This window comes from Montipora capricornis, unplaced genomic scaffold (assembly GCF_036669925.1).
Source record: "Montipora capricornis isolate CH-2021 unplaced genomic scaffold, ASM3666992v2 scaffold_464, whole genome shotgun sequence".
In the NCBI taxonomy this organism is placed as follows: Eukaryota; Metazoa; Cnidaria; class Anthozoa; order Scleractinia; family Acroporidae; genus Montipora; species Montipora capricornis.
In genome coordinates this window covers 147,501-160,000 of record NW_027180200.1, presented here as the reverse complement: position 1 = coordinate 160,000, position 12,500 = coordinate 147,501, and the positions used below count along the sequence as shown (strand labels likewise).

Genomic DNA, 12,500 nt, shown 5'->3' with positions numbered 1-12,500 from the left:
GACCAATGTCCTGTTGCCTTCAATTTGGCAGATTTGTTGAAGGTGCACTGTCAGATAAAATCCATGATGTACACGTAATGAAGTGCAGGGGTGGTGCAGTGGTGAGAGCACTCGCCTCCCACCATTGTGACCGGGGTTCAATTCACAGACTCAGCGTCCTATGTTGGTTGAGTGTGTTGGTCTCTTCTCTGCTCCGAGAGGTTTTCTCCGGGCACTCCGGTGTCCCCTCTCCTCAAAAACCGACATTTGACTTGATTTACTTTCATTGTTCATTTCAGTTTACAGTGTCCCCAATTAGCGCTCCAGCGCTACAACGACTAGACACTTAAATAAAGTTCCTTTCCTTTCCTTTAAACCTGATTTATTGTGAGTTGAGTTGCCTGTGCTTGAAAGACGTGAAGGTGACGCTTATTGAAATCCGCGTGCAGGAGCGTTTCTGGACATATCTGGAAAACAGCGAATATTCATTTTTGTAGCAATTCTCTATTCTCTGCAGGTCACATGTGGATTCTTGCTCATCGAACTTGTTGTGACCGTATGTCTTTTTGTTGTTGTTGTTGTTTTTTTAATTACAGCATTGCTGGTGTTTGGCGGAGTGAACAGTACCCTCGACAAGCAGTCTTTCCGCACGTGTATTGATGCTATTGTCAAATCGTTCCCTGACGAAGATGGGTTTGAATCACTCATCGACTTTCTTACAAAGAGTGTGGAGGTTAGACGTGCCATCCTTCGTTGTTTTTTTTTCTTTTCTCTGTTGATCTTCTTTAATGTCGTATGCCTTGTTGGTATTGGTAGAGCACTTGTGCTTGATCAAGTACGCTCACCATGAATAATTTATATTCACTGATAAGATGTCACGTGCATGAGCTAATTATGCACGTGATTAAGCTCCCTATTATTGCAATAAATTAAGAAAACACTCCTCATTAGAGTTTTTTTATGTAAAGCATACTAATAAAGCATAGCTTAGTTTTCTTGTATTCAAATGTTCTCCTCCCAAAATTTGAACCTTTGTTTGGACTCCAGAGAGACACTCTTTTTGTGGAATATTTTTGAAGCCGTTCAATAAACTCGCAGGTCGTGTTTTATCAGGTCTAAAACCATTCGGCTTGACTTCGCGTATGGTTCAAACCCTGATAAAACACTCTTGCTCGTTTATTGAACAGTACTTAAAGACTTAAAGCCCCCAAATGCTTGATGTGTTAACAAATAGAAAGGAACTGGGACCAGGGAGCTGTCATTTTTCCCAATACATTTAAAGAGAACTTTGCCGTGAGCTTGCATGCGGAGAAAGAGGCAGTTAAACACAAAGGAGGGGACTTGCCATAATCGTTTTTGAAACTGATAAACCTGGGGGCATTCAAGGTGTTGTGAAAACTTGCGCAATAAAAGAGCTTTCAGGGCAGTCTTTCCGGCCGTAATATTATACAATGAGTTGTTTTTCGTTCTTTTTCGTACAATCCACAATCATTTTTTTTCTTCACCCACCATTGACCGAATGCAAAAATGGCCGCCAACAAATTATTTTTTTGTCTTTGTGTTAATTTGCCTAACTAGCCTCGGTCACACGCGTAAAATTCAAAGAATGTGGGCTGTAAAACGAGGCTAGTTAGGCTAATTAACACAAAGACAAAAGAATAATTTGTTGGCGGCTATTTTTGCATTCAGTCAACATAAAAATCTTTTACGAGGTCTGTCTGTTTTGCTTTGACTGGCAAATGCCATCTTGGAATATCAGTTATGACTGGATGAACAAACAAAAGCAGGAGGCGGTGGAAAAAGTCCTTTTATTTGACGTCTAAAACTTTCTTAAGCCAGTCGTTATACAATCATGGTGACACTCTCCTAAAACAAAAGAATTCATTGTTTATTATTAATTCACATTTCTATTGATAAAATAATTGACTCGCGTACCGTATTGGCACATTCACCCAATGTGTCCCTTTTTTTCTTTTGACTAATGTTTCCAGCGGTCTTTCGAGGAGCGCAAGCGTGGTGATGCTCGAAAACGTTGGATGACAATGATCGATGCCGCTGCCCAGACTGGTGGAGCACAACTCGATCCAGTTTACCGCGCTGTGTTTCACGTGCTCAATAAAGACGCTGAGGAGCACGGGAAAGGGAAGATAATCAACGCGTCTGTGAGCATGCTCGAAAACAACGATGACGCTGTTCTGCTGTATCGCGGGGAAACAGTATTGCGTTATGTGGCTTGTACTGTGGATGACATCCCGTATGTGCTGGGTAAAGTACTTTACAGAGACATGAAGGCGATCAGCTGGACCGTTTTGGACACTGGAAAGCCTATTCACGTGCCCAAGGTGTCGACTCACTCGGGGATTGTTTTGTGGAATCCTTATCGAAGAGAAGAGGTAGTTTCAAGTTGTGTCTAAAAAGGTTATACCAATATAAGGATGAGGAACTTACCGTATTTGTCGATTGATTTAAAGTGCTACTATGACCAAAAATCAATTTTTATTTTTCTTTGGATTTCAAAACTATGTTAACTACGCAGTTAAGTGACCAAAGTTTTAAGCCTTGATTTCAAAAAGACAGCTGTTTAGTTTAACTGGAATTTTCCTATTTAATGGTCCGCCATTATATTACTAACTTTAAAATCTTGAGAGAGGTGGATCGAGGAGAAAATGACGTCAAAGACTCAATAGTTTAATCAATGCGTGTGTACGCGGCTGAATTAATATGCAACACGGGAGTTTCAGGCTTTCAGACTTTTAAACTCGTGTTTGCGTATATAATAAGATGCGTTTACACGCTAAAATTTTAAGCTAGTGAGTTAATGACATCACTTTTCCTTAGATCCAATAGCCCTTTTCACGGTTAGTTTTTCTAATTTGCATTACAATATAATCTAGCATGTATGTGAGGCAATTTCGGGCTATTTTGTAGTTTTAACTCGAAATTGCCTCGCATCCACGTTAGATTACATGCAAATAAGAAAAACTAACCGTGAAAAGGGCTATTCTCTGAGGTCCAATCGGTCAGTTTGGAACGTGGGTAATGGTGGACCATGAAATCCAAAACTTACACTCAAAGTAAAAAGCCTTTGGATAAAAATCGAAGCTCAAAATTTTGCCAGTCAAGTGTTAAGCAATCATACTTTAAACATCTGAAGAAAAAAAGGAAGTTATTTTTTCATCATAGTAGCACTTTAAAAACAATTTGGTGATTACTTCGGTTGTGAATTTCCACGCTTGGTGATTAGATATCTCCCCATCTTAATTAGTTCCATGTCGTGGTTGTAATCGAATTAGACATTTGTCCGATTGTTTCAGAAAAGCTGCGTTTGCACTATTTATCTTTCCAACTCCGCTTTTATGCAATGCTATCTTTTTTGGGTACCTTAGACTTCCATTTTTTAAATCACATTCCTCTGGCTTGCTTGTCAGGGTGCAGATGGCTCGTTCATTGCTCTTCCTCTCAAAGATCACGAGCGACGAGTTATTGGAATCCTTGGTATTGACACGTTAGCGGACCCCCATAAAGCAGTATTTATCACCCACGAGATCAGCTTCTTTCAGGGGGTCGCTAAGGCGCTCAGTCAGGCAATACAATTTGTTGATATCCGTCGCAAGACCATTAGAGTTGCGGAGTCAGCGGTCTCTTGGATTCTTCGGCGCAGTCCTAATGTGCAAAATGTTAATGTGTACCTCGTGGAGCCCGGATTGAAGGTAAATTTAGGAACTTTATTTGAATAAACTGGATTGCTAACATTTGGCCAAGGTAATGAGATTATGTGGTAATGCGCCGATCAACTCGAAACTTTACAATTCACATACAGAAAATGGCGGAGTTTTCTTTACCGCTTGGGCCGTGAGAGAGATAAATCGTCATTTTCTCGTAAACGAGTATGGTGACCTAGAGTTTTTGGGATGGGATGTTGGGATGTTGAAGTTTCGATTTGATCGGCGCATAAGTTGGACAACAGAAAAATGTTTTGATCGTCCGGAAAAATTACGAACTATTGGTTTGTATGATAGTGATATTTCAAGAGAGGGAGCAACGCGATTGGCTAAGGCATTGTTTGGTAATAGTATTTTTAGCGAATCAATTGAATGAAAGGGGTTCCTTGCTTGATAAATAATCTATAGTTTCAATCGGAAAGGGACAAAGGCTCAGTATTAATTGTCTCCTTGGCGAACAAAAAGATCACAGACTTAGTTTATAACTTAGTGAAGTACGATCATCCTGGTGAGCTTAGTCCTGAGAAGGACGTAGTTCAGCAACTTATGACAGGACTCTGGGGTTGAAACCATTTACGATTATACTTAACGTAATTACCTTTTACTGGAAGTTGGTATATCAAAGTTTCGACCAACTCGACGTCGACGTGCTTTTTTTGTCGTTTTCTGCGCATCTCTCCAGACGCCGGCATCATTTTTCTCTCAAAAGTTAATGCAACTTGCATAGTGATAATGAAGTAATGTTTTTACACATTTCACATGGGCGGATCCAGGATTTTTCTAAGAAGGGGTTTCACTACTAAGGAATGGTCGGCGTAGCTGACTGGTGACGGGTTTTTTTCCACAATACTAGTTGTATTAAAAAGTCGCATATCTTCTTGGGGGGAGGGGAGGGGGCGCACTCGCACTCTCTTCACCCTCCCCCTAGGTCCGCCCCTGTTTCAGCTATCTAAGGTGTAGTACACTGGTTTACTTTCAATGATCTTTCTTAACAGCCAACGGATGGCCTTGTTCTTCGTCGCATGATGACCTTGGCTCACAATGGAGTGAATCAACACTACTCCCATCCACCCAGGTTGGACAGAAGGGATAATCTGTTCAGGTAAGAATCTCATTAAGACACCTCGATAATCCCGTTCATTTCAAGTGAGTCCCAAACGGTTTTCATTGCACTCATCTGACTGAGCCATCTGGACCCGCGAACCAGATGGCGAGAGTGCACAGGGCTTTCGTTTGGGAAGTCGCGGGTTCGAACCTCGGGTGGACCAACACTGCGGAGAAAGTGCTGCCACAATGGGAGACTTCTAAGTCTAAATTGCCGCACAACGCTTCTCGGATAAGGACCATAAACCGTCTTACACGTATTCGTAAATAATTCTGTGGGAAGTCACGTTAGAGAAGCCATTCACCGTTCAAGAAGAGTAGCTTAGGGGACGTAGGTGTCGTGGTCTGATCTTTGCGTGTACATGTACGTGTAAAACGTTCTCCTGGTCCACATCTGAGCTGCACAGCTGCCAAGATGTACTAACCTTCTTTCACAAAAATTATAAGCAAAGCAATTGACCATTCTATGGCGGGCAACTTTCTCAACCACTCAATAGCGAAACCAAAACCAAAAATCGGGAGATAGAAGTGATCTTCGCACTCAACTGGACAATTTAAGTAGATGTCTCTTGTAGACACCTGAACAATTCAGGTGGCTCTAACGGGATTCGAACCCGTGACATGTGCGATGCCGGTGCAATGCCGAGTACCCGCAACTGAGCTATGAGGTAACTCAGTTGAGAGCAGGTGAATTTGTTGGGCTCATTTGTTCCCGTGAAGGACTCGATGAATGAAATAAATGTACGTATTTGAAGTGCGGGTTATAGACGAACGAGAGAAGTGATCTTCGCGCTTAGAGCGGATTTCAATTGAGTGTCGAAACTAATGTTGGATCTTTAATTTATTAGACTTTGACTAAGAGAAACACTGACTGAGGCCGTAATATAAGATCAGATAACAACAGAGAAACTACTAGGCTAGAGCGGTTTTTAATTGAGTGTCGAAAGTAATTAGCGAACTTCTTTGCTTTTGCATTACTTGACTCAGTGATTGGTTCAAAGTTCCCGCGCCCCTTTTTCAACCAATCAGAAGTGAAACCAAAACCAATCGTGGCTCGCGCGTGCACATTTTCCCGCGCTATGTGTCGGCTACGTGTAATTACTTAGAGTTTTGATTGGTTTGCTGGATTGTCTCCGTCCTTTTTGATTGGCCAAACTAATTACATTGGTTTTGGTTTTACGACACTCATTTGAAAACCGCTCTATTTGGACAACTTAAGCAATTGTCACTGTATAGTCCCCTGAAAAATTTGATTCACGTGGCTTCAACAGGATTCGAACCCATGAGCTCTGCGATGCCGGTGCGATGCTCTACCAACTGAACTATGAAGCCACACAGATTGGAAGCAGGTCAATTTGTTGGGTTCCCGCACTTCAAACCTACATTTCTTAAAACTAAAAATAACATGTTGCATGCCGCGTATCTACTCTCTTGGTATTGAGTTCGTGTACTTCCTTCGAGCTCTGATCGGTTTATTTTATTTCCTGTATTATGATTTGCCAGTGTCTTTTTGTCTAGTTCATCATGCAATAGAGAGACTTAGCATTGGGTTATTTTACGGAGATCGTCAAACTGCGGTCTGTTGCCTGTCATAAAAGCAGGAAACTTATTTTATTCTATTCTATTTGTCTCTCTCCTTTGGGGAAATAACTTGATGCCAGTAAACAAGAAGCAAGAAAGAAGATACAATCACAGGGTTTTTGGTTTGAGGCCGGGGGCCGGACGTTTCGTCAGGTTGTTCACCACTTCACGTCGGGTGCTTTGACGCAACAAATTTGTAGATTTATTAGCTTCTTTTTTTACTTTTCGTTTTCCTTTTCTTTTCTTTGTGGACTTTGGTATCTCAGGAAGCCATGGCCTCAAGAAGCACAAGACAATCAGGCGCAATAGATCCTTCAGACTAACTGAATTGAAAAAGTCACTCACTTCCCCCTCTTTTGCTTACCAAACGGACTAATTGATCTGTTGGCATTTCATTCACGCGATAAGTTTAGTTCTCTTTTTTTTTTTTTTCCTCCAAACTCAAGAATGGAAACAGCATTTCTGAGAGTTTCATTTGTAGTAATTTGCTGGGACCCATATTCCTTGAGGGTTCGCTCACAAGGCTGCACTTGCAATCGGCCTAACAACGGAAAATAAAAGCTTACAATGTCCGGTACTTTCATGATCAAATCCTGTACTTTGAAAAGCTATCGAAACCCTCTCTCCATGCAATCAAACAAGTTTCCTTGATTATGGCAAAGCGTAAATTTCATCCTGACGTTTGTCGTAAACGTGATGTGAAGTCTCTCCCAATAACTAAGGAAACTTTGGCAATTTTGAGATAGTGTTTGAGAGGTGATCACTGTAACTTTTTGTTGTTGTAGAGACTACTTGTTCAAATGTGTGGAGAGTTCGGAAACCATCACTGCAGATGCTTATGGCGAGCGTCACATGGCCTTCCCTCTCAGGGATGGGGAGGGGAAAGCTGTTGCTGTGGTGGACATCAGCATCGGTGAACTTAAGGCACTTCCGCCGCATGAAAACAGAGAGATACAGCGCATGCTTCGATTGCTGGCCATTGCGCATAGAGAAGTGGCTCGTGAAATCACTTCGGGCGCAGCAGAGAAGAAAATCGTGTTGGGTTAGTAAGACTTCGTTGTATTTCTTCTGTGTCCACTACTTGAGGACGGTGCCTGCTATTGTTATTACGCATACATTCTGCGCATCTTGATATACTCGGATTTCCTGTGGGTGGTGCTTATATATTTTTGCGCTGTTCAAAACTATGCGGAGAAAGCAGAACTTAGCAAGTGCTCTTGGTATCCAAAAAGAAAATTGGGGGGAGGGGGTAACCACGCATTTTTCAGAGATGATTAAGCTTCAATTTGGAAAAGAACGTCATACATCGCTTTGTATTTTGCCTTTTACAAGTGTTGTTGATTAATTATTATCTTCGAAAAATGCGTGGTTACCCCCACTTTTCTTTTTGAATTTCAAAAACACTTGTTAAGATCAGCTTTTCCCGCATATTCAGTATACCGCGCAAAAATACCTTTGAACTAGTAGGCACTGTCCTTAACAGGCAAACTTTAGCTGATGAGAATGGTTTTATTTGAACCTGTCCTAAGTGTCCAAGGGGTGGAGAATAAAAAGGGGAGCAGTATGTTTTAAGTGATGGGAAGACTCCTGCCCAAGGTTCGAATCCCAGACTTGATTGCGTTGAGATGTTTGCAGGTTGAGCTCTAAGATGTTTCTTCTCCTTGTAGCCAGTTTTTCCCCATCTTCATAAGCCAACCATTTTAGAGCGGATTTCAAGTGAGTGTCGTAAAGCCAAGACCATAGTAATTACTTTGGCCAATCAAAAAGGACGGAGACAATCCAGTAAACCAATCCAAATTCGAAGTAATTACACGTAGCCGACACAAAGCGCGGGAAAATGTGCACGCGCGAGCCACGATTGGTTTTGGTGTCGCTTCTGATTGGTTGAAAAAGTGGCGCGAGAACTTTGAACCAATCACTGAGTGAAGTAATCATAAACCAAAGTAATTACATGAGCTAATTACTTTCGATACGCAATTGAAAATCGCTCTACTTTCCATAATTAGATCTCAGGTGGTCCTAAATTACTTGCCTATCAGTAAAGTCTGACTCATACCAAAGACAAGAACCTTCAAAAGGTTTACTTTACGGGGCAAATGCGCCCTCTGAAGGGGCTACAAGGCCTCCGGGGTATTAATGGGAGAAGCAATTGCTTTCTTCAATTTTTTATGGTCTTGTTTCTTAGAGGTTGAAAAGGAATATGAAGACGCTCGCATTGACGTGCTGTTTGATCGACTCATGCTGTTGGATTTGAGAGAAAACGTGGGCAGACTAGACGCCAGGTATTTCTTTTGTTTTTGTTTTTGTTTTTTTATGACTTGGTTTTCAATCTAGTTCGTCCTCTTGTACCTGTCAGTGGTATGCAGTCCATGGATGTCGCGTTAGTACACATGCATAGTATGAGTATTCTATAGCCACGACTAACTAACAAATATTCGCAGAAGGCCAGGTGAATATCGGTGAATAAAAACCGAGACGAATTTCGTCTGTCATATCGACAAAACGGCTTGCGGCCATTTTGAAAAAAACACTCATGTGATTATCGCGTAATAATCACCTCAAGTGCAACCAATCAACGCAGAGAGTTTTCATTAGAGCGAGTTTCAATTGAGTGTCGTAAAACCCAAACCAAAGTAATTATTTTGGCCAATAGAAAAGGACGGAGGCAATCCAGTAAGCCAATCAAAACTTAAAGTAATTACACGTAGCCGACACATAGCGCGGGAAAATGTGCACGCGCGAGCCACGATTGGTTTTGGTTTCACTTCTGATTGGTTGAAAAAATGGCGCGAGACCTTTGAACCAATCACTGAGTGAAGTAATGCAAAAGCAAAGCAGTTCGCTAATTACTTTCGACACTCAATTGAAAACCGCTCTAGCCTAGTTTCTCTGTTGTTATCTGATCTTATATTACGGCATCAGTCAGTGTTTCTCTTAGTCAAAATCTAATAAATTAAAGATCCAACTAGCTCACGTTGCGCTCCCCGCCCAAGTGGAACTTTCTTACGAGAACTTCGGTCTGAATTAGGCCTGGCTGACCACCTGCTGTCAGAGATGAACCTTTCAACTGTGGTGTACATTTTCCACTCTTTGCGAACAGTAAATAGGATTTGTTGTGTTAGTGATGTAACCATTTGCAGATGTCATTTTTTTAAGGTCATTACTTGAATGGAGTGGAATGGAATGGAATGGAATTAAACATAATAGAATAGGATAGATGGCTGTGCTAAACTCTTTCCTTGCAGTCAATTAGGGATTAAATTACGAAGGGCGCAGCTCACCGAGATCTTTATTATTAATGAGCCCAAAGCGTAGATAAGGCGTCTCTGGCAGCTCTACGGTCATGTAAGATCTCGTAGCACAGCACCACAGTTAAATGTAAATAGATGTTAGTTGATTTTGATGAAGGAGGAAAACCGAAGTACGCGCAGAAAAACCCTCAACCCAGGATGCATATGAGATCGATCTTAACTTTGCCTACGAACAATGAGAGAGGTGGGAGGTAACAGGCAAGGTTCCTGACGAATGCGCCGGGCTTGAATCAAACCTCTTAATACCCTCACGAGAGTTGGTCTTCTCAGCACCTGATTCCATGATCTCCATCACTTGAACATAGCTAACTTGTCCAGCCTGTGAAAAAAAGAAAGAACAGCTTCTGGTGAAAAGCTATGTTTGATAGGTGTTCATTCTTACCGTGACTCTGTGTGTTTTTTTCCTAATCATGAGTGATGTTGATTGAACTCCTCAGAGCCTTTGCTGAGATCAAGAGCTACAAAGACCCGCCCAAAGTGATCCACGACATTCTCAAGGCTGTCTTAGGAATCTTCCATGCGGACCGGGTACAACAGGAGCGATTTGACGAGTGGAGCACTTGTAAACAACTTGTGAATGCTGATTTAGTGCGCCTCATTACGTCATACGATCCCACGGCCAAGAGCAACGTAAGAGGAGTGGATGCCAAGTCGTTAGCGTCAAAACTGCAAAGTGAGTATCGGAGAGATTGGATGAATGAGTCTCTTAAGAAACTGTAGAGGTAAATGGAAGGAAAGTGAGGCACTAATATTTAGCTTCATTTGGATTGATGGAGTAAATATTTGCTGGGAATCAGTATCGCGAAGGTCTGGCTTTTTCAGAAACGAAATAACCAGGACCGAATATTACTTTCTCCTCTTCGGGAAATATTCATATAAGGGACAAATTTTGGGTAAAAATCGTCCTTTTAATTACCTATGTAGAACTGTCCGGAGGATACAGGTCTGTTAGTAGTCGATAAGGAATCAGTAAAAATGTCAACCAAATTCTAACCAGGAAAACGTACGCTGCTAGATACAACTATTGGTTGATTTTTTCCTCTTTCAGATGTTCCTCAAGGAGCAGTAGCTAAGCATGGCTCTTTACCAGCGCAGTATCTTTTCAACTGGGCGTTTGTCTGTTTATCATTGATTGAACACACCGAGAAGATGAGTGAAACTCGCCCAGGAAAAATCGTGAGCCCGACAAAGAGCGAAATACTCACAGACTTAGGAAAGGGACGGCCCTCACCCCAGGACACGTGGACACGGTCTGAAGGGACCGAGTAAACTTTGTTTTGGGAGAACTAGGGAGACGCGTGTGGTGTTTGTCGAGGAGCAATTTCCTGTTGTTCTGGCCACTGCAAAGATAGTAGTTTGTGAAACTATAGTATGCCATCGCATACCGTTTGGTGTCGTTTCGTAAAATATTTTTAATATACAACAGTTTGCCGAGCTAAGAATGAGGTAGAGGGAAAATATTTAGGCAGGTCAAAAAGAAGCTGTTCTAACGACCCTCAGAATTGGTTCACTGAAAAAACAAATGACGAAAATGGATCCACAACAGAAACAATGGACCCTAAAATCATAAAGCGCCTTCCATTAGGAAAACATTCACCGCTACCACGTTTCCCTTCGCGGTGAGATTACACGTAGTAAACTGATTTCTTACTTTGAAATAAGTTAAAGATGAAAACAAAGAGAAGATAGATTCAGCCAGAAGAGTGAAACACTAGAACCAGCACCTCGCACTCTACGGTACTGTCGACATCCACTTAACTATCGAGGCAAGCTGTATTTTATTGCAGGTGCTCTACACAATCTCCGAGAGTCTAACCGCTTTGAGATCAGTGCTGATATCTTGTAGCAACTTCAGAATACCCGGTTACCATTGTGTTATTAAAGTGGCTTCGTTTGATGAACGCGACATCTTAATCATTTGCAAATAATGGCCGGCCGCGGGTATTCTTAAGTTTGGCCAAGACCTTATTACTACACAGATCAAAACACCAAAATGTCCATCCCGGTTCTGTATTTTGTGTTCTTCATGCACTGAGTTCAGTAAGGTGTGCGACGTTTTTGAGCCATGGAAGGCTACAAAGTGAGATATTTTCCTATTTAACTTGTCTTGACACAACAACATTCATATTTTAAAAATCTGGGAGAAACCATTGTCCTATGACTAGTGTCCACTTCCGGTCTCCTAATATTTGGGACCTTTACATGGGAGGACGATGAGGACTACGAATACCAATTTTCCGTTCTGAGCACGCGCACTTCGAAAAATGTCGGCATCCAAACCTTATGCGCATGCTCAGTGCGGAAAACTCGTGCTACGATCTAAAGGTACCTATTATACACTTAATTTATGGTCGAAAGGAAAACAGTTAGTTTGGTTTTCCCGAGAGTCCTTCGAGGGAAAACAGAACTAACTAGTTTCCCGAGGGACCAGACATTATGTGCTTTGTTATATATTTAGACTTTTCCTACGACTGCGGGATTGTATCCCGGTCGGGATACATTTGAATAGGCGCGTGACCAAGAATCAACCAATCGCAGTGCTCGTTTTGTTGAGTGAAAGTCTAGGTATATAACAATATAGATTGTTTAAAACTTGAGGAAAATGTTACGGTACATGTTTTCTTATGTTCTTTTCTTTTCGTTTCATTTCTTTTCTGTTCTTTATCGATTTTATGAAAAGAGCTATGTTATAACTGCCGGGCTAAACCAGATGGAGCACTACTACAAGTGGCTAAGGTGCCTTCATTCTATTTACAACAGTTGTAAATGAAAAGGAACACACGGAAGTCAATCTCTCAGTGTG

At 41.6% G+C, this 12,500-nt stretch overlaps 1 protein-coding gene across 1 annotated transcript in view; it reads left to right on the top strand.

Moving 5' to 3' along the window:
* Window positions 1-12,500, top strand: part of LOC138036174 (EF-hand calcium-binding domain-containing protein 5-like) — a 22,091-nt gene that overhangs the window by 9,163 nt on the left and 428 nt on the right. Inside the window, exons 12-19 of the mRNA XM_068882534.1 lie at window positions 576-712; window positions 1,971-2,372; window positions 3,408-3,689; window positions 4,697-4,803; window positions 7,172-7,428; window positions 8,572-8,668; window positions 10,135-10,370; window positions 10,746-12,500. The exon at window positions 10,746-12,500 is cut by the window's right edge and continues 428 nt beyond it. Coding sequence (XP_068738635.1) covers window positions 576-712; window positions 1,971-2,372; window positions 3,408-3,689; window positions 4,697-4,803; window positions 7,172-7,428; window positions 8,572-8,668; window positions 10,135-10,370; window positions 10,746-10,966 — 1,739 coding nt within the window. The 3' untranslated portion in view covers window positions 10,967-12,500. The remainder of the gene's footprint in view (window positions 1-575; window positions 713-1,970; window positions 2,373-3,407; window positions 3,690-4,696; window positions 4,804-7,171; window positions 7,429-8,571; window positions 8,669-10,134; window positions 10,371-10,745) is intronic.